This window comes from Talpa europaea (assembly GCF_964194135.1).
Source record: "Talpa europaea genome assembly, chromosome: 14".
NCBI classification, from domain to species: domain Eukaryota; kingdom Metazoa; phylum Chordata; class Mammalia; order Eulipotyphla; family Talpidae; genus Talpa; species Talpa europaea.
Genome location: NC_140082.1, coordinates 82,045,542 through 82,068,659, shown reverse-complemented (window position 1 = coordinate 82,068,659; position 23,118 = coordinate 82,045,542). Strand labels below are relative to the sequence as shown.

The 23,118-nt window shown below is 37.9% G+C and overlaps 1 protein-coding gene across 4 annotated transcripts in view; it reads left to right on the top strand.

Moving 5' to 3' along the window:
- The window catches only part of LRRC28 (leucine rich repeat containing 28), a gene marked incomplete at its 5' end in the record, with an annotated part of 93,006 nt that extends 70,490 nt beyond the window's left edge, over positions 1-22,516 (top strand). For 2 of the 4 annotated variants that reach the window (XM_084253437.1, XM_084253435.1), the window contains 4 exons: positions 106-208; positions 7,495-7,670; positions 10,373-10,532; positions 22,322-22,516. In XM_084253437.1, coding sequence (XP_084109563.1) covers positions 106-208; positions 7,495-7,670; positions 10,373-10,532; positions 22,322-22,394 — 512 coding nt within the window. In that variant the 3' untranslated portion in view covers positions 22,395-22,516. The remainder of the gene's footprint in view (positions 1-105; positions 209-7,494; positions 7,671-10,372; positions 10,533-22,321) is intronic. The other 2 variants (XM_084253436.1, XM_084253434.1) reach the window with 1 other exon arrangement.
- Between the last annotated feature and the right edge of the window lie 602 nt (positions 22,517-23,118).

The window sequence follows — 23,118 nt, the reverse complement described above, 5'->3', positions numbered from 1 at the left end:
AGAATAAAAATTTTGAATTATCCTAATTTTATGTTTTAAACTTTACACTGCACATTATATTAATGCATGCTTATAGAAATTATAGTACTTTTCTTTCTAATCCAGATTTAGGTCGCTCTCGAGAACTACAGTATGTGTACGTGGATAACAACATTCATCTGAAAGGATTGCCATCCTATCTGTACAATAAAGTCATCGGGTGCAGTGGGTAAGGCTGACTTCAGATTTTATTCTGCATCTCAACTCTTTTGCTAGCTTTGTTTCTCTTTGGCTAGTTTAGTTCCTACTTCATTACTGGTCCTGACATAACTCAGAAATAGATGAACTACTTTCAATAATCCTGTTCAATTTTGTTGATGGCCTTGATATACTAAACCAAATACCAATAGAGGTTAGGAATATTGGGCAAGAAATTCAGAGAATTGTACTTGAGTTCAGTTAACTGTGAGTTCAGTCAGTATGTTTTTATTATTTTCCAGTCAAAAGAAAAATGAATCCATGCGTTCCATCATAAGCTTAGTTGTACCAGTCACCGAAACTGGAAGAATCAGCATTAATTTAATAGCTTTTCTTTCTCTGCATTCCATTGCAGTAACAGTTTTACCACAGTACAGCCTGCATGTCTTGGATTTTACCAACTGGAAATACTCAGAACTCAACAATTAGAATAGCCCCTCAATGCAAATCATGATTCTAGCTACCAAAACAGATGCTTTGATTAATGGGAAATGATAAGCTTTTATTTTCAATAAGCTTTGCAATAAGCAATATTTGCTATAAACTTATTTGCAATAAGTTTTCCTTCTCAGTGAGACTTTTGAAAGACAGCATTAGCTTCTCCTTCTACAACCCCCATAAAGGGTAGTGTGGAATTAGTTACAATGCCCAATGCCAAGAACCTGCTTTGCCTTGACCTCACTCTCCTCACCTAAGCAGCCCAGGGATACTTAGAACACCTCTGAGGCTTCTTAAACAGTATGTTTGACTCTCTCCTTATAATCCCCAACATTCTGAATAACCTAGTTTATCCTCTCCTGGCAAAAAAAAAAAAAAAAAGATGATATGGTTGTACACAGAGATTGGCCATTCCCCTGATGGTGTGGGTCCAGGGGATGAGCACTGAGCAGTGATTACTCCAGAGAGGGCAGTCCTAGGAGCAGATGCCTTCCCGTAGGGAAACCTACATAGTTGTTATCTTGCAAGAGTCCTCGATGAGCTCAGTGCCTAGATAGCTGATGAAATCAAGCCCATAGATATACTCCAGAACCTTCTGTGAATCAGTGATAATAGAATGTGTGGTAGAGTTTTTAGTTCAGTGATTTTTCTAAGCTGATTATGTGACATCTGTGATACTCTTCACTCATTACTCCTAATGAGTTCTTAAGGAATCTTTTATATAGACTAATTTTTCCAAGTGGTGAGTAAAATGACCTTAATTACCAAGACACTTGAATGATGCAAGCATGTACCAAGGCTGAAGGCAGTTTGTCCTATACCAAGGCCTTCAGAGACTGCATCAAAAAGTGATTGAAGTCTGTACCAAAACTAAGGAATAGCTTTTACTTAACATAAAGAGCCTTCTAATTTGGTATTTAGATATGAGTGTTATTGACTGTCAGAAAGTTCTATGTGTGCAGAGAGATGTTTTTTAATCTTTGACTTGGTGCCTGGTAGAAGAGATAGTGAATTTTATGAGAGCTTCCAATCTTTGAGAAAATAAATAATTGCATCTTTTATGACCTAGTCGTAAAGTCACACACTGTCACTTCTGTTTTACCTACTGATTTCACAGGTCAATTCTATTCATTGTGGGAGGTGACTATATAAGGGAGTAAGCAAGACCTCTCCTCAGAGGATCATGGGAACCATCCTGGAGGCTGGCAGTTACAGCTTCCTTACATTCACTGCTCTTTTCCTCATGGAAAACTATGGTTTCTGCTTTGTCTGGGTCTTTCCTTATTATTACTCTAGAAGTAAATGTCTTCACTTACATATTTTACCCAGAAAGATATAGCCCTCCCATGTTAAACTTTTAGAAAAGTGGTAATAGGCATTTTTGCTTACTCAGAAGAGTTTAAAGGCAAAGATGATTCTATACTAGTTGTTTTTCTAATTTTCTGATTATATAAGGAAAAAAAGCAATCAATATATGAGAAAAATAAGCAACCAAGACAGTGCTTATTTTTTTTTGTGAAAATAAGCATTTATAACTGGATCTGGATACAAATTGGTTAATTGACTTGATTAAGTGCTTATTATAGTCATTCAGGGTAGCTGAATTCTTTATATGTGAAATGCATTCAGAGTTCTGAGTTATACCCCCAAATAAAAATTAAACTAAAAAATAGATTTAGGTTCAGTCTATTTTTATGTGGGAACTACCTACACACCCCAAACAAGAAGTATTAGGTACCTGAATCACACCTCTATGGGGGCTGGCTACATATAAAAAAACTGGAGTGTAATTTCAGCTACTACTCAAGATACAGTTTGCAGTTGGATTCCAGTGAAGTAATTAATTGCCTGCCAAAGTAAAAATACCACAACTACTTTTAAGCTTTAGAGGAATATAACAGAATCCAGAGTCTCCACAATATAACTCTTGCAATGTCCAGGATATAAGAGAATTACAAGACATATAAAAGTAAGAAAATGTGACCCGTTCTTAAGGGAAAAGGCCATCAGCAAAGATTAACCTGAGATAACCCAAAATGTTGAAATTGTCAGACAGGAATTTTAAGGTAGCTATTCTTAATGAAGTAAAGAAAAACAGGTTTACAATGAATAGAAAGACCAGAAAATAGAAACAATAAAAAAGAAACAAGTGGAAATTCTATAGTTGAAAAATACAATTTGTGAAATAATAAATATACTTATGATGCTGTTTTTGGAGTTAATCCTAATTGTATACAAAAGAAAAATAGTGAACTGGAAGTCTGAAATAATCCATTCTGAAGAGCACAGAGGAAAAAAAAGATCAAAGACAAAAATGAGCACAAGTATCAAGGATTTTCTAGATAATATTAACAAGCCTGATATATGTATTATTAGCATCCAAGGAGAACAGAGAGTGAGGTGGCGCACCAACAGAACTGTTTGAAGAAGTAATGTCCAAAAACTCCCAAATAAGATGAAAGACAAATTTACATTTTCACAATACTCAGCAAACCTTCAGCAGCATAAATTACAAAGAAAATCATGCTTAGGCAGAACTGCTGAAAACCAAAGATAAAAAGAAAACCTTGGAAGCAACCAGTAAAATGACAAATTACATACAAAAGAAAAATTCTGAAGCCTGTTGCCCTCTAATCAGAAATTTTGAAGGCCAGAAAACAGTGGTACAAACATTTTTTAAATACTAAAGGAAAAAAAAAAGTCAATGTAGCAACTAGGAAAAATACCCTTCAAGAGTGAAAGCCATGAATGCGTTCAGATGGAACAAAGCGTAGCCTTAAAGGAGTCTCTGCCCCCTTGGGTTTTTTCAAACCAAGGCTTGTTTCACCTGAGTGGCATAGTATCTTTCTTCTCCATATCTACTTCTCCCCTTTCCTTTTCATCTTATTTGAAGCTGAGACAAACTCTTTTTGCTAAAAAGGTAGCAGTACCCACACTAATGAGCATGTGGATGACATAGTATACTTTCTAAAGGATAAAAGATAGTTCTTTGGGTGGTCTCAGTAAGGAAATTTAAACTACTCCTTTACTTTTAACACATTGTTTGGTGAAGTGATAGATGTAAAAATGCATATGAATTAATTTGTTAAAGCATAAGAATATTTTGGAACATAATCTCAGTGACAAAATGATGTCACTACTCATTTAGCTTGTTTCAAGTTAAATGTTGAATGGCATCTCTGATTCAAACCAAGGCTTGTTCTCTGAAACATTGACTTGAAAGGAAATTATGTGATAATTGGTGCAAATTATCTATATAAGTAAACCAAAGGTACACACATTGGTAGCAGATTTCAACTCATTTTAGTAACTCACTTAAGAGTTTAATTGTACAGTCTGTAGAAACCTAGGGATTAATCTAAAAAATAAAAGCTGTTAAGTTAGAAATCAGATATACCAAGACTTATGCCAGCTAATAATTCATTTCATTGTGAACTGGAACATGTCATGGGGCTTCCATCCTCCTTACTAGCAACTCACTTCATGGTGACTTCTTATAGAGATGACCAGCACTAGCTTTCAAGGCAGTACCATCATCCTACTTGCCTTTCTCTTCCTTGTAACCAACACTCTAGACAGTGTGAACTGTTTCTTTAACCCCATGTGTCCTGTCCATTCACAGAGATGAATTTCTGTCCCCTTTCCCTGGAATACCATCGTTCTCATCTTAGTTTTTAATAATAGATACCTTCACAAAAACATCTAGACTGATGTTTGACCGACTAACTAGGTACATTGGTCAAGCCAACTTGATTGAAAAATGTAACCATTACACCATGTGTTTTGTTTTTTTTTTAGTGCAAATTATCTTTAATCACTTGACATGTGGGTGTACTTTAAATGATGGTATTATAGTACAGAATAATAATTTATAGCTCAGATGACTCTAGTTTTCACCCAGGAAAAATAACCGGGCTAACCAGGACTAGTTATCTCCCAGCCATGTGTCAAAATAATTGTTAAACAGAAAAACCTGGGCCTCCCCTGGTGGCGCAGCGGTTGAGCACTGGGCTGCAAAGCTGCTCGCAGCCTCTACAGTGCTGGTTCGATCCCCGTCCGCCCGCGAGGATCCCACATGGCGTGCAGACCCCTCCTGCCGCCCGCTGCTCCCCTCAGCAGTGTACTTCGGTCCTTCTGCCTGCCTTGCTCTCTGCTCTGGCTCCGGTGAATTCTCTCACCCTGCCGTGCTTCTGACTACACACAGTGCCTGTCAACCCATCACAGCCTCCCCGGGAACAGCCCATTATACCATGTTTTGTAGTGTATGATCAAAAGCATAATGTATCATTATAATAAAAAAAGAAAGCACAGCTATAAACTTTGCTTAACCTTTACTCTCAACAAAGCAGCGCAGAATGTTCCTAGCTACCCTTGTGTTGTTACCCCCATCTTAGAAATGAAGCAATTCAAGCTCAGAGAGATTGTCCAAGGTCACAAAGCTAGGAGGTGATAGAGTCACTACTTCATTGTCTTTACTCTTGACCTCTGCTCTACATATACCCTCTCCTTTTATCCTTGGTCTAGAGTCACCTCTGTATAGTTGAGCCCCTCTGCTAGCTCCGAGCGCAGGGATGGGAAAATCCCTCTCTGGTTCCTGCATCACTTCAGGTAGTAGGGGTGGATATTGAGTCTCTGGTGAGGTCAAGGGAGATTGGCCATGGCCAGTGGAAAAGTTCTTAGCTCATGTGAGTTCTTCCCTGACAGGAGCATTCTGCATGACTGCAGCTCCTTCTCCAGTGTTAAACAGAGAGGGCATTTAATAAAAGTATCATTAAAGGGAATTTAATTAGCTCTTTATATCCAGTGGTGAGGAGTAGGAACTTTTGCTAAAAGAATTGTCAAAGGTAAATTAGACCTTATGTAAAATGAGGCTCCACTTACTTGCTAATGTGAACCTTTTCAGTGGTTTCAGGCAGATACTTGTCTTTGTAATTACTGGAAATGAAGAGGAAGGTATTAGTGAAACTCTGGCTTTCAGTTTTCGAAACCTTTATTCTTTACTCTGTCTCATTAAATACTGTGGACAGTGTCCATCTAGAGTTCATCTGCAGTTGGGTTAAGAAGTAGCAGCTGTTGAAGTACTGGGAGTATGAAGTAAAAGTTCACAGAATACTTGCTTGCTTTTCACCCTAAATTTCCCTGTTCTGTGATTTTGTTCAGGGTTCTTATGCCACAGTGTAACTCTAAAGTTTGGAAACAAATAATGATATTTTACCATGTGTATCAAGGGTCTGTGAACTTTGAATGTTTAGACTCTCTGAGCTCTTGATGCCTTGCCCTTATTTCCAGTGCCTAGCAGTTGTAGCTGGTTCTTCTTCCCTGAATCGCCTCAAATGTCACCTCCTCAGGGAGACTTTCTTTGATTCTGCAGCCTAAAGTAGCAGAGCTCTCAGTCCCCACCTGCTTTTCATTGTTATCAGTTTATCTCTCTTGACCTCCACACTGTAATGAGCCAATTCCAGGCCTACAGATGTAGTTAACAGAATTGCGTGCTCATATGTACAGAATAATAGACACAAAGTCATTTATAGAGGCCTGATTCATAAAAGGCCCACACTGAAAGTAGCCCAGATGTCTACCCATTGCTACATAGCAATGAAATGAATAAAGTGCAGTGCACAGAGCAACATGGGTGACTCCCTTTTCTGGACAGAAAAAGGCAGAAACAGAATATTTCATGCTGTTCAGGCAAAACCACGCTCTAGTATTAGGATTTGGAATATTGGTTTTCTTTAGGATATGGGTTTTGCTTATTAGTAGGGCTGTCCAAAGTGGCCTTCTGACCTGACTGGAGAAATTGATTGAATGAAATCAGTTGCATTCTAGAGCCAGATATTGGCTCCTCTGTAAAATCTTCCCTAGTTCCCTGGTCAGGGTCAAGCTCCACCTTCTCTGACCCAACAAAGAGCAATTATATTGTCATTATTATATCTACTAAGGGACGAGGGCCATCTTTTTTCCTCTTGGTTTTTTAATCTAAGTATCTGGTGGTGGATAGCTGGTGATGGAAAGTGGAGTGAACAAAGGAACTTCTAGAAAACACCCGAGCCAAGGGCTTCTGTCTTCCAGTCCTGTGACCTCTCCTTTCTTGCCTGTTTCTGGTTGAGGTTAGAGAGATGGCCTCATGTGTGCTGAAAGCCAAAGTTTATTGGCACCTGTTTGGCATTTAGAGTAAAAAAGAGTTGAGTGGTCTCTGACAGGTGATAGACTGCAACTGGACCCCCAAATTTTGGTTATGCTGCCACTGAAGGAACAACCACATCTCTGCCTTTTGGTTATGAGTGGCTGCAGGGAATAGGCCATGACTTGACTTACTCAATAGGCTTTGTCAAGAATATCTCCTCACAAATTATGGAAGGATCCAGTAAAGCTGTCTTCTGCCATACAAAATCGATTTACTCGTAGTTGCACTAAAATTGTACTAAACCCACTACTCCACAGAGTAGTCTTTTTTCCTTTTAATTTTGAAAATTACAATAAACATAAACTTGGAGATGATAAATGAGAATAAATAGAGCTTACAAAGCAATCTGTATAGATGCTATCAAGGAAAGTTCCTTTAAAGTCTGCCCTTGCTGGGAGTGACTAGACCTCAGCAGTGATTTAGCTGACTTCCAAATGATAGTTTAGATTTCGGTGCCAGGTTTTACTAAGGAACCCAGGATAGCATCTGTTCATTTTGAAAAGAATTCTAGCAACTCAGCAGTGTCTTAAAACTTAAACATATACTTGGATTAACATGTTTTTATTGGGGCACGTGCACAGACACACACACAGATTTCCTTTGTGCTAATACTCTGAATTTCTGTCTTTCTGTAGCTGTGGTGCTCCCATTCAAGTTTCCGAGGTGAAGCTGCTTTCCTTTTCATCAGGGCAATTAACCGTTTTCCTCCCAGCTGAGGTGAAGGCCATCGGGACAGAGAATGACCGTGTCCTGCCCCTGCAAGAGCTGGCCATGAGGAACCTGCATCACACCTACCAGAGTTTTCTAAAAGGTACATGGCACTTTTCTTTTTCTGACTCCAATTCAGTGAACATAGAACATTGTGTTTCACGGTGCCTGTTTGGGTTTTAATTTTTTCTTACTTTGGTAAAATATTAACAACAAAAAACTTACCATTTCAACCATTTAAAACCATTTTTATTAAGGTAGAGTTGACATAGAACATTGTATTCATGTCAGTGTACAACATAATGATTGGTTATTCATGTACATTGTAAAATGATCACAATAAGGGCCTCCCCTGGTGGTTCAGGCGGTTGAGCACTGCGCTGTGGAGCTGTCCACACCCTCTGCAGTGCCGGTTCGATCCCGGCCAGCTGGGAGGGTCCCACATGGTGTGGCAGACCTCTCCTGTCATGTCCTCTGCTCCCCTCAGCAGTGTATTTCGTCGGTTTGCCTGTTCTGTTCCCCGCTCTGTCTCTGGTGAATCTTCTCACCCTCCTGCACATCTGGCCTGTGCCCCGGTTCTTGTATAAAAATAAATAAATTAATCTTTAAAAAAAGAAATGATCACAGTAAGTCTCATTACTACCTGTTCCCATACAAATTTAACTTCAAAATATGTAAACTTCCAGATATCAAGTAATTAAGTCATAGGTAACAAGGCAAATATGTTCATAATACAGTGGTGCACAGCTGAGAGTTGCTAAGAGAGTCAACTACAGTAGTCATTTTTTTAAATGATTTATTTATTTATACCAGAGCTGGGGTACAGGCCAGAGGCACTGGAGGGTGAGAGGATTCACCAGAGACAGAGTGGGGAGCAGAACAGGCAGATGGACCGAAAGCACTGCTGAGGGGAGTAGCGGGCAAGACAGGAGAGGTCTGCTGCACCATGTGGGTGTCTCCCTGGCTGGCCAGGAATTGAACCAGCACTGCAGAGGCTGTGGGCAGCTTCACAGCGCTGCGTTCAACCCATTGTGCCACTGGGGAGGCCCATGGTAGCCATTTTTAAGTTCATTGGCATAAAGTACATTCACATTGTTGTGCATGGCACTTTCTTTATTTTTATTTTTATTTTTTTAAAGATTTTTATTTATTTATACAAGCACTGGGTACAGTCAGATGTGCGGGAGGGTAAGAGAATTCACCAGAGCCAGAGCAGAGAGCAGAACAGGCAGACCGAAGAAGTACACTGCTGAGGGGAGCAGCAGGCGGCAGGAGAGGTCTGCACGCCATGCGGGACCCTCCGCCGGTGGCCGGGGAGCAGCCAGGGATCGAACCAGCGCTGCAGAGGCTGCGGGCAGCTTCGCAACCCAGCGCTCAACCGCTGCGCCACGGGGGAGGCCCGGCACTTTTTTTAAATGAGAAAAATGTTTTAATATTTTATCAACACTTATCCCTTCAGCACCCCTTTTTGCTAATGCTGCAGAGAAGTACTCACTAGCATAATGGTCATGTGCCACATAGGTCAGTGGTTAAAAATTAGACCATGTGATTTACATGGAAGAAGTTGGTGTCCAGGAATGTGTATTTGGTAGAAATGAGAAGCCTGGCAGAAGCACTTTCTTTAGTGTAGAAAGCTCTTTTTGTGAAGCAGAGTTGGGTACCTCATCCGATAAAGTCGATTTCTGCCTCGCAGCCTCTTTATGTCTGAGACATTTATATCCCTAAGAGAGGAGGGCTATCAGGACTCTTTCTTGCTATTACCCTAGTTGGTTGGAATGGGTCAGGTGCTGTGCAGACTTCATGGATGTTGTGAGGTGCATACAAGAGATGGCCTAAGAAAGCACTAGGCAGCATTCATAAGGGAAACGCATGTTAAATGTTTCAAAACTGCGAAATGTTTTGATTTTGTTTTAAAAAAAGTCCACACAAAAACACCTAACACTAATCACCCAGGAATGTCTGGTACAAAGTTAAGTTGCTTTAATAAATATATACAGAAAATTGTAATTATTCACCCATGCATAAATCTTGTTTTTCTAAATGGCTGTTGCTAAGTCTGGACAGATATAAAAGATAAGCAGGTGGCTTGTGTATCCTTCCAGAGATGAGTCAGTGATGTTTGGGCTTCACCTCGTTATGAGTTGTCTCTCTGCTAGATGCTCAACAGCAACTCTGGGTACATTGTGCACTCAAGACGGGCTGGGTTCCGGGGGATTTTAAAGCTCTCTTTTGTGTAGTGCAGATGAAGCTGAGAGGGAAGCACCCTATTTTTATTAATGATAGCTCATGGGAGTGAGACAAGAAAAAGCTGGGTTTCTTTATGTTTCATTTTCTTTGATTTCTTTGTTTCCACTTTTCATTCTTTTCAGTAAATGTAGTTTTGCTTGATTGATAATAAATGTCCACTAGATTGAGGAAGAATGTAATGAAAAGCAGTTTAATCTTCAATCCTGGTTCTGTTTTTATTTTCTGCTTGTATTTACAAACCCTCTGTAGTTATGTTGATCTTTGTTGCTAGAGAATATTTGATCTTACTTTTTTCTTGCCTCTACCTCAGGACAGCTTCTGGATGCTCTTAGTAGCTTTAGGTTTTTCTCTTAGCGTCAAAAATGTAAAAAGCATCCTTCATTTCCAAGTAATGTTATGCCTTGTTAGATTTGCATTTAAAGCCAATCAGAGAACAGAATTTTCAACATGCAGAACTTTTAACAGAACTGATTTTGGAAGACAACAGAAAGATTTTAAGAAGCCTCATGTAAGAAATTCTCATTTTTCATTTGTGTGTGATTTTCTCCTGTGTTCCAGATTTGAACTTTCTGTCTCCAATCTCCTTGCCCAGAAGTCTCCTGGAGCTGCTACACTGTCCCCTGGGGCACTGTCACCGCTGCAGCGAGCCCATGTTTACGATTGTCTACCCCAAGCTCTTTCCCCTGAGAGAGACGCCGATGGCAGGGCTACACCAGGGGTAATCACATCTAAGTGGGCACCAGGGCTTACACCTGGTGAGGGTGGGAGTGTGGAGAGGGTGGAGGACATCCTTGAGGGCATTGGAAGTCAGCAGCTTCCCAGGGCCATGAACTGCCTCCTGAGACACAGCTAAATGATGCAAATGCTCTCCCAGGAGCACTTGGCTTCCCCTTTATTAGTTACTTTTTGGCCACATAGAGCACAGTTTTATTATATTGTAGTGCCAGGATGGCACGGGGCAGGTTCTCTGGATCCGGGCAGGCGGAGGAATCCTGGAGCCCTCGATGGCTTTTTCAGGCTTTTAATGGTCTTCCTACACCATCTTCAGTGAGGCAACTAGGTGCAAGGCAGGCATGGGAGTCGGAGGGTTGGGGGGCCAGGAGGCTGGTAGGCCTGGAGAATCTTTACTCTTCCTGGGCTCCCTGGCATTCTCTTATGGGCTCTTCAATGGTCTCTGCTGCATGGTGGTCTTCTGCAGCCTCAGTCCTCTGCTGCCGCATGCCGCCCTCTGTGACCCCACCCTTATATGCTCAGTCTCCCAGCTCAGGTGTACCCACTTAGGCATGTCCGCACCATATCACAGGCATCTGCCTTTGGGCATGCATGTAAGAAAATGGGTGTCGATCATGCTCGTGGCAGGAGGGCGGAAAAAACTTGATCACTTCCATTTATCTTACTATATCATTTAGAGCATTTAGAGTAGCTTATTCTTTGTAGGAATGTGCTTCTGCTCTTCCCCTGTTCACAACAGTCTTTAGACAATGAGGAATGTGCAAACAAAATACCTGTTATGCGATGGGGCTAGCCAGCGCTTCTATTGAATTGGCATTGCTAACTGATCCTGTGTGGCTGAACTGTGCATGCGTGTTTCTGGTTTGAATTTCTCCCTCTTCTAAATGGCATTCTCTTGCCACTCTATTTTCTTGGTACAATGCCTTGAATTTCCTAAGAATGTTCACTAAGTAAACCCCCCAGATTGATAGCTTAAAAAAAGATCACCAGACAATTAAAAATAGGACATCAAATGAAAAATCTCCCATTAGCACAACCTTAGCTTATAAATTTTCTAAATTTAGGATTGTCAAAATTCCTATTTTTCAAAGTTAAAAAAAGCACTATAATACCTCACTTATCCATCAAATGTGGCATTTTGAATTTGAAGGTTTTTTTTTTCCCAGACAACTGAAGCTTGTTACCCCTATTCCATGCCAAGGAGCTTTTCCTTCCTAATCATTTTTGTAGAAACCATCTGAGGATTCGCTTTGCTTCCTTCATTTCCCCAGCCCTGCCTGGCAGGCAGCGTGGTGCAATTCAGAGCAGGGCCGTGCACAGCTGGTGTCTCAGCTCTCTGCCTGGTCCCTTCCGAACTGCATTTCTCTTTTTCTTGTCCTGAATAATCCTATACATCTAGTTTCTTGTTTCAGCCTTCTGTATTTTTAATGTGATCAAATCACCAAATTAGTGGAATGCCACTTAAATTAGGCTAATGTATTATATTGCATGCATAAAATCAACAAATTAAATAGACATGTCAGTGAGAAGCAGTAGGACATAGGGGTCAAGTGGATTGGCTCTGGTTCTAACACCTCTCTCCGTGGCACGCCTTGGGCAGATTACTTAATATCTCTGAGTTCACCTTTTCATCAATAAAATAATACTAATGATACCTACTTAATAAGGTCATCATGAGGATTAATTGAGATGACCCATCTAAAGAGACAAGGATGGTGCCTGGCATGTAATAAATACTAAGTAAATGTTAACTATTATCAATTTTGATAGCTCAGTGATTGTATGTGTGTGTGTGTAAGTAGCAAATGCTCTTCATATTAGCAAACTATAATAGGAAAATCTTACCTAATTCATTCAACTATAGTAAAATCCTTATGCATTGTTATTGCACAATTTCCTATAAAAGACATTTCCTTACTGAAAGTATGAAAATGAAAATAAAACAATATGGTCAGGATGCTCTGTTAGTAGCTGATAAAATTTTTACTTCCTATTTAAATAGTTAAGTTTTCCTTTTATCATGGCAGTTTGTGAAAATTAAGTATATGCTTCAAATGAGATCATTTTTGTGTTATCTTTATGTGAAATTTGAGCAACTTATTCAGTATTTGTATTTTCCATTTATACTGCTACTTAGTTTCTTTGCTGCACCCTATAAACTGAGTGTGAAAAATTTTGTTGTCTCAGAACTTAAGTATAATAGTATTAGTTTAATAAAATGAGTATATCAAGTACATAGGACTTAGACAATGCCCTTTTGTTGAGCTAAGCCAGAAGTGCCTGTGTTTATAACAAAGATGAAATGCCAAGATGTAAACATGGTTTCTGTGGTGAGTTAATGCTAGGGCCTGAAACTGAGTTTGTGGCTTTCATGTGGTCCACCAGATTATGCTCCTTCTCATGTTGCTATGGAGACTATTAAAAGCATTGACTTCAGTTCTTTAAAGTACTTTCCTTTGTAACTGAAAATCAAATACTTATATCTCAGTAGCTTATTGCTGAAAATAAAATCAATATTTTTACGATTGTATGTTCTACAAGGTCTTGATAATAGTATGTTTAAGTCTTTTAATTATTCAATTCAGTTTGCATTCCTTGTCATGAAATAATACATTGTATTAGCCAATGTCTAAATTAATGTGGACATCTGGCTTTATTTTAAAAAGGAACATATTGAATATTCTTCTAAAATACCAAGTCCCTAACAAGTGTTAGTTCCAACCTAAATTTAATATAGAGTGAAATAAAAGGAAATTACAGTATTTTGCATAAATAATAAATACCCAATTCTTCAAATATTTAGAGCAGAAAAGAATGGCCAGTAAATTCTTAACTTTCAATCCTATAGGCATAGCATGTTTTCATTCCCCCAAATTACTGTTTATTTATTAAAATGGGAACTATAACCTAGAACATTATTTGTTAGTAAAGTAACATGTGTCTGGTTTTTCCCAAGCATATATGATTCTCACAAGTTTTATATTTAATAGGAAATCAGGCTACTCAAGGTTTTTCAGGAGTATTGTATTCATTAACTGGGACACTAGATGTAGTGTATGTATACACACACACACACGTATACACACCTATGTGTATATATGTATACACACGTATACGTGTGTGTATATGTTGATTTTAAGGAATTGGCTCCCATGATTGTTGAAACTGGCAAGTCCAAAGCCATAGGGCAGACCATCAAGAAGTTCAGAAGAGTTAATGTTGCAATCTTGAGTCCATATTTCCCAGGGTGGAAGACTGAAAATGTAGAGTTTCTGTGTTGCTGCCTTTAGAAGTCCTTCTACTTTTATGTTCTTAAGGCCTTCAACTGATTGGATGATACCCACCCACATGATGAATAGTAATCCACTTTATTCAAGCTTCACCTAAAAAATACCTTCATAGCAATATCTAAACTGGTGTTAGACTAAATAACTAGGCACCTTGGCATACCCAAGTTGACACAGAGGCATTCAAAAGGGGTCTCTTAGGTCACCATGGCATGGTGAGATAGGAATTGCAAATGGCTCAAAATCCCAATGGTTTTTCCATGTTGCTAGGTTAAGTTTTAGCCATAACAGATACCATAGTGTGCATGGATGTTGATGTGGTTACATATCTTCTTTGATGCACTAGTGGTCTGGGATAGAATGGAAAGAAATGGCCTTAGGGGGCAGGAGATCCATCTTGGAAATTGAGCTGTACAGTACAGTAATAAAGGTTCTATTATTAGATTGAATCATGAATCATATGCCTCAGCACTTCCATGTGGTTCAACATAAAACAATCCCCACTGAATTGGTTTGGGGGTGGGGGTGTTTGAGGGGAGGATGTCTGGAACTGAGGCACAGGACAATTAGAAACTAGGCCAAGGTCTCTGCACAGCTGGGATTTGGGCCTCAGCAGTCTTATTCCAAATCTGTGTTTTAGACACTATGCTGCAATTAGCTTCCCAGCAGATCACTATAGAGCTTGATGAAATTTTAAAATCGTACTCATAAGTACAAAATGAACAAGATACACTTGAAATATATATGTGTGTATAAACATGTATATACAGCAGGTCCTGGAATAACATCCTTTTGTTCAACACTGTTTCATTGTAGAGTTGCTGAGATAAAAATAATCCTGGCTAATGTCAAACAAAATGATGTTGCTTCAGGATCTGGTTTCATTATACCTCATTTTGCTTAAAGTTACAGTTTCCAAAAACCTGTGAGTGACATTAAGTGGGGACTTAACTGTAAGTACACTACACACACACACACACACACAAAACACATGCTCACGCATATGTGTGTCTGTGTATGTATGTATACATGTATGTACATGCAGTAAAAGTTCAGACGGATATACATCCAACTCTTAACTATGGTAATCTTGGGAGGGAGGAATATGAGTAAAGTTATGGGGTATTGGGGAGAGGGGAACTTTAGTTTGCACCTCTATATATTTTGCAATCATTTGAATCCATTCGGTGAAAATGTAGTTTTATAAATACACAAGACAACTTGAAAAAATATGTATTTAATGGGGTGTTTTTAATCCTTTGCCTAAAACTATACAAATTAGAAAAGACTTGTAGGAAAAAATATATGTCCCATTGGATCACTTCTCTGCCCTTTGATTAAGCGCATGTGTAGTGTCTATTCTTATCAATATAATCTCTACTACATCCTCTATCCCAGGACCACATATTAAATAGATTTCTGGAGCCGGGAGTTAGACTAAGAGCTTGCTCTGCCCATTGTATGCATTGACCTAGTATTGCAGTACTTCCAAGAATGGTGCACACATCCCTCTTTTTTTGGTGGAGGAGGGAGAAGAAAAAATAAAAAGAAAGGATTCCATTGGTGTTACCTCCAAATAGTTCAGAAGAACTCGTCCACTCATTTAGTAATGTATCCAGTCACTCAGCAGACATGCAGTGGACATGGATTTCATCTGCTGCACAGAGCACATTGCTTCAGCCAGGGCTCTTTCAAGCTTAGATTTGTGGAACACGGTGCTTTCAGGAATTCGCCTTGGTCTTTCAGGCCAGTGTGATTGCCTGAGAGGGTCAGGTGTTTGGGTTATTGTTTTGCTTTGAGATTGAAACCCATAGAATAGAGACCTGTTCATCAGAGGGCATGCAAAACTACCCTGTTGTATGGCTCCCTTTACCTTTCAAAAAAAATTTTAATTCTCCCTTCTCTAATTTACCAGTATTATTTTATTTTTAAATCTTTTGCTTAATTCTCATCTGTTTAAGTTAACTATGAGATATTTCACATTTTCTTACCCTTGCTTTTTGTGGTACTTTTAGTATCTGTTAATTCTAGTATCAATAAGACTAACATCATTTGCACATTCGTATTTGGGATTTGTTTTTTCCTTCAGCAAAGGACTATTCATAGGTATTTTCTTATGGGGACTTACGACATCTTGCACAGGTAATATATTCTTTAACAAACTTAAGTCAAGTTTTCTTCCCTGTTTCTTTTTCATTCTATCACTCAGTAGTCTTGTATTGACCACCTTCTATGCATCAAACTACCTGATACATCTCAGTCCTCAAGTCTAGGGCATGAGCAGATCTAGTAGAAAAGATAGTTTATAATGTTCAAGGCTTTGGTTCTGCACAGAGTGTAACCATGAGTGTCAGTCACTATTAACATAAATTTTAACAATCAGATACAATATATCATTGCATACATAGTTCCCCCATGCTTAATATGTACACAGGCTTGGGATTCATCTGATCAACTCTAATAAATTTTTTTCTGGCTTGACATTCTGCATGAGTCAAAATATTATTTTTGTTTTTAATCAGAAAACACATTTGCAAAGAAAATCCCACATTTCTTATGATTTTTGTGGGCTCCAATATGTGCCAACAACATTGTGATTTGTGTTTTTAAGAATGGTATTTCTGTATTTTAAAACTAAGCTGAAATGCTCTTTCATCTGCCTTGCCTGTAAATATGGTCCTGATTCTAAAGCAGCAAATGTCACATCTGATGTTCTTTGTACAGTTTACCAGCATCTTTTTTCTAGATGTAGAATCTATTGCTCAGCTCAGTTTCTCCCCTAAAGCTGTCATGTCTCTAGTGCCACGGATCTGGGATTTAAATATATTAACCAGCACAAATCTATACTTAAGGCAAATAGACTTGTTGATGTACTTATAGTAACTTAGATCACTAATACAACAAGTAGATGAAATAAGATATTAGATGAGTCTTCCAGAAATAAATAAGTTCACACTTGGAATTTCTTTGTAATACAAACATGACACCTCCAGGTTACCCAACCTGCCCCCCTGAGCAGCTTAAAGAATTAGCAATCAATGAGTGAAACCACACATCTTTATAAAATTGGATTCTTTTACTTGGAACCTTTATTTTTATTTTTAAAAATTGAGTGTTTATGATATGAAATGTATCCCTACTAGGAATGATTTTTCACTTAATCTTTAAAACTGTTAAATCTACTTCAGAAATGCATTTGCCATTTAAGATCATTTTGTATGAGTTTCACTTCAATAGTGAATAAATACAAATGTGAACACAAATGTGTTCATTCTGGCGCTGCATATTATCTGAACTATGTTTCTAACCAACTTAAATTTTTTTTAATTAAGGTAATACAAAGTGTTAAAACTGAAAATTTACATAATTTCCTCAGTTAAAAAGATCTCATAAGTCTTTTCATTTTCTATGCAGAGCAGAAGGTTTTCATTTTGATCAACTTAGATTTATATCCATTTAAATTTTATAGTGTTTTTTTATGTCCCTAGACACAAATATGTGTCTTTATCTATCCTCAAGTTTCTCTTCTCTGTTCTTTATTCCTCTCCATTGATCTGTGTCTAGTAAACAATAGTAAGCTGTCGTGATTACTGTAGTTAAATAGTAGACCATATTATCAGTTAGAATGACACTTCTACTTTAGTCTTCTCTTTCAAGATGTGTGACCACTCTTGTGTCTCTCCTTTTACATATCAATTTTAGAATAGGTTATCTCTCCACCGCATAAAAGAAAACTTGCACTGCCTTTTCTTTTTTTTAAAGATTTATTTATTTACGTATACAAGCACTGGGTACAGTCAGAAGCGCGGGAGGGTGAGAGAATTCACCAGAGCCAGAGCGGGGAGCAGAGCAGGCAGAAGGACCGAAGGACACTGCTGAGGGGAGCAGCGGGCGCCAGGAGAGGTCTGCGCGCCATGCGGGACCCTCCTCCAGTGGCTGGGGAGCAGCCGGGGATCGAACCTGCGCTGCAAGGCTGCGGGCAGCTTCGCAACCCCGCGCTCAACCGCTGCGCCACCAGGGAGGCCCTGCACTGCCTTTTCATAAGAAATGCGTTCATCCTATAAGATCAAGTGGATATTATTAACACCTTTGCAATATTGAGTCTTCCAATACATGAACATGACATACCTGTCCATGCACTCTTATCTTTCATTATCATTTTATCATTTCCAGCAAACAGATCCTTAAAGGTTTTGTTAAGATTATACCCAAGTATTTCAGTTTCTTTATATAATTATAAATATTATATTTTTTAATTCCAGTGTCCTTGTGTTCATTATTAGTTTATGAAAAATGATTGATTTTTGTAGTTTGATCTTAGAGGGTGCTGAACTTACCTAATAACCAAGGAGTATTTTTTGTCGGTTCATTAGCATATTCTAGTTAGACAGTCATGTCATGCTGTTGAAGATAGAAATAGTTTCATTTCTTTCCTGGCCATCAATATGCCTTTTATTTATTTTTCTTGCCTTATTTCAGTGGATAGTACTCCAGTACTATGTTAACTAAGGAGGTAAATAAGGACATCAATGTGAAGCATGATCAAAGTAGTAGCTTATTATTTTCCTTTACAGATTCTCTTGATCAAATTGAGAGATCCTGTCTGGTCCTAGTTTGCTGAAAGTCTTTATCATGAATGAATGTTACATTTGTTAATGTTAAAATGAAGGCTTTATCTGAGTCCATTGATACAAAATTTTGCATAACCTTTTGGAATGGTAGATAATATTAATTTTCAAATATTGAACCAGCCCCTACACACACAGAATAAATCCCACTAATCATGGTGTACAGTCTTTTTAATACTTTCAGTTTTTTGTTGAGGACTTTTGTATATATAGTCATGAGAGATACTAGTTTGTAGTTTTCTGGGTTTTGCTGGTTTTAGAGTCAAAATAATATCGACTTCATTAATTGAGTTGAAAAGTGTTCCTCCTTTTTTTCTGAAAGAGATTATGTGAACATTCCTCTTTAAATGTTTGCTGGAATTCTCCAGTGAAACAATCTGTGCCTGCAAATTTCCTTTTTTTTTTTTTTAAATTAGTTTCAGTTTCTTTAAAGCTATAGAAGTATTCAGGTTGACTATTTCATCTTGAATTTCAGTACTTTGTATTTTTCAAGGAATTTGTCTAAGTCACAAATTTATGAGTGTAAAGTTGTTCATAGTATTCCCTTATATTGCTTCACTGCTTGCATGCTCTATAGTGATATATCATCTGTTACAATTCTTACATTAATCAGTGTCTTCTCTTTTCTTATCTGTGTCAATCTTGCTAAAGATTTATCAATTTTATTGATCTTCTTGATCCTACTGAAGTTTTAGATTTAATTGTTTCTTTCCATTTATTTTCTTCCTTCTGTTTGCTTTGGATCTATTTCACACCTTTTTAGGTTTATAAGGTAGGTTCAGCTACTGATTTGATTCCTTTCCTCTTTTGTTATATAAATATTTAGTGCTACAAATTTCTCAACACTGCTTTACTATCTTAAAATTTTTGCGATGTATTTTCATTTTTGTTCAGTTTGTACATGTTTTCATATCCTTCCATATACTCTTTACTCCATAAGAAAATTATTATTTGATCCATGGGGTCCATGGGTCTATGGAAAGTCAAACTGTGTTGTTTTATTTCCATGTTGGGAGATTTTCCTGCTGTCTGTTACTATTCCCTAGTTTGCTTTCTTTTTGGATAGAGAACACACTATTTGATTTTATTGATTTAGACTTAAATTGCTCTTTTTTCTCCAGCTTCCTGGTGGAAACATAGGTTATTGATTTCAGAGCTTTCCTCTTTTCTAATCCATTTGTTATAAACTTCCCTTTTGTACTGTTTGCATTGTAGTCCACCATTTTCTGATCAGTTTTATTTCATTTTCATTCAGTTCAAATATTTTAATTTCTTTGGAGACCCTATATTTTCACCATATATTATTTAGAAGTTAATTGTTTAATTTCCAAATTTATGGGGATCTTCCAACTATTTTCCTATAATTTATTTCTAGCTTAATTCTTTGAATTAGTATGTTTATTCACATGTAAATAGTTATTGATTTAGTTGGATTAATATCTATGGTATGATTTTTTTTATTTTTATATCTGTCCTTTTTTTCTACTCCCCATGTTTTTCTACTTCCTGTTTTTTTTCTTTAAAATTTATTTATTTATGCATACAAGAGCTGGGGTATAGGCTAGAGGTGCGGGAGGGTGAGAGGACTAACCAGAGACAGTGGGCAGCAGAACAGGCAGAGTGATTGAAATACACTGCTGAGGGGAGCAGCTGGTGAGACAGAGAGGTCTGCTGCGTCATGTAGGTCAGCTCCCTGGCTGAGGCTCAAACTTGTGCTGCAGTGGCTGCGGATTGCTTCATAATACTGAGATACTGAGACTTAACCCCTTGCTTAACCACCAGTGTATCTGCTTCCTAAGCATATCAGTTATACTTCTTTTTTAAAAAATTGTAGTGGTTTCCTTATAGTCTTCAGTATACACTTCTAACTAATTTAGGTTCATCTTCAAATGACAGTATACTGTTCCATGTGTAGTACCTATATTTTGTAACAAAATATTCCTAATTCCCAACCTTATAGCATTCCTGCATTCATTTCACTATCCATCTGTTATAATCATGCACTACATTGGTTAAATAATTACTTTAATTATAACTATTCATTTAAACAAGTTAGTTTTTAGATTGATTAAAATTATAAAGAGATCTTATTTTAGATTTATTTTTTACTTCTCCAACAACTTTCCTATTTCCATTGAGACTTGAGTTTCTCACCTATATCCTTTTCCTCCTCCCTGAAGAACTTCTTTCAACCTGTTTTGCAGGGCAAGTTTGCTAACAGTGAATTCCCTCAGTTCTCAGCTTGACTGAGAAAGTTTTTATTCTCCTTTACTTTTGAGGATAATTTCACTGGATATAGAATTCTGGGTTAGTGATTTTTTTCTTTGCACACACTAAATATTTCATACCATTCTCTTTCTGCTTGCATACTTTCTAATAAAAAAAAATCTACAGTAATTCTTATATTTGTTCTTCTGTTGGCTAAGTTTCTTCTCCCTTTGGCTTCAAGATTTCCTCTTTTTCTTTGGTTTTCTCCAGTATTTATTTTTCTTTTTTTGATATTTGTCTTGCTTGGTATTGTTAAAATTCTGGGTTTGTCATTATTTTAGTAAACTTCTTGTCTATTTAATTATTTTTTCAGCTCCATTTTCTCTCTCCTTCTAATATTCCAATTATGCATATGTTACACCTTTGAAATTGTCTCACAGATCTTGGATTCCAATGTGTATGTCATATCTGAGTTTGGTTCTGATTTTTCCTAGTCTCTTCAACATGTGCTTTTCTTGCCTTGTGGCATTTCCTGATCTTTTTTTTTTCTTTTTTGTTTGAAAGCTGGACATATCTTACTGGGTAATAACAACTGAGGTGTTTTTTTATGTTAATCTGGCTAGGAGTTGGGCTGGGTTTGATATTCATTGTGTTGCAGGTGCCAGAGACTTCAAATCCAAATGCATATTCCTTTAGTGTTCTTGTTTTATTCTTTTTGCTTGATTTTGGGTCTTTCTATGTACTCCTCCTTAGAAGGTCTTCATTTTGCAGCTGTTTTATCTGTAGCCCGTTGTTGTTATGTTGGACCCCAGTTACTCTGACAGAAAGAAATGAGGGAGGAAAGTGTTCTGAAATTATGATTGTATATCAGTATTTTAGTGGGCCTGTGCTTTTGGGCATCATAAGTCTTGTGTTACCTAGCTTGTTTCTCCCTTTTAAGTGAGATGAGCTACAGCTCATCTAAAATGCAAAGACTGCATTAAGGGATGGGAAAATATAAAACAATCAGCATAGGGGTTCATGGGAAATCAACAGTAGACTGTTCTGTCTTCACCAGAGACTAGCACTTTTGGTGGGGAAACAGGCATATAATAGCTGGGACTGTCCCAAGAGGAACAGAGGGCTCATGATTCCCTGTGTGATGGTACCTAAATGGGAGTTCACAAAGGGATTCATCTGCTGTGTAGGAAGAAGACCTTCAAATTCTATTATTCAGATTCTGAAATTACCTCTAAAGCAATTTATGCAAATATATTGAGGGATAAATTCCTTAAAATTATGATTTTTTTAGGCTCTTCAGTGTAAATATACTAGCTAAATTGGTGACATTTTCTGTACATGTGTCTCAGATTCTGTTGTTGCACTATTAACTCTAATAAGCAGAATTCAGAACATAATGTGGAAAAGGCTAATTTTCTTTAGTGGCTAACTATAGGGATATCCTGTCATCCAAAAACTGCCAATAAAATACACATACCTCACCTGATTCCAGTGCCCAAATTTAAAAGGAAATTACATTTCTGTTTTGTATGCTTTGCTGACTATACCTCACCCTTCATTCTGACAAAGAAAAAGATTGTCTGTAATGGAAAGAATCCTGGGACTTTAATCTTGAAGTCACAGTGTTTTTCTCTCCCTCTCTGCCCTTCCAGGAGGACAACTGTTAGTTTTGTGGCTTACTGCTGCTCCACCCAGTGTCTGCAGACTTTTGACCTACTAAGTTGACAAACATCGAGAGCCCCAGGAGTGCTGCCAGCTTGACACTGCAGTCCCCTGCCAAGGTGCACTGTGCAGCAGAGGGTCAGAAGAGTCCAGAACCAGGCCAGCAACCAGCCCTTCCATCACGTCCTGTGAGACGCAAGGACTACAGAACTCTCTGGAAATGTCACGGTTGAGCTACGGAGCTGAAACACCGTCTCCCTTCCCCCAAGTTGGAATATATCCTCCCCAAAATTAAGCCCCATTTGTCTTCTGTGTTTTTCTTTTATGTGTGCATGTCCCATATGCAAACTGTTTAGTTAGATTTGCCTCCCCAAATCTAATTTAAATCAAGTTTGAATTCCCCAAAGACTATAATCTGATAATATAATCAAATTAACTTCTGAACACATACCTTCAACGATACTTCTAATCTCCTCTCTCTTTTTCCCCCCAGAGAATTATTTCCCCAGAGGTTGTTTTCCTTATTTTTAATGAATTCAGGAAACTCAGTGGCCTCAATAGTATTGAATAACAGGGGCGCCCTCTCACAGTGACAGCCCTGTTTATGACTTTTGCAACATATTAAGACACGTTTGTGAAGGGTTTTAAAAATAAAATGTAGATTGTAAATGAAATACACTCATTTTAAAAGTCTTTACAGAAAAATAATTTTTGAGATGTTTTCTTTCCTGATTGGACATTTTATGTGAGAAGAGTTTGCAGATCATTTGAGGCTTTAAAATATCCG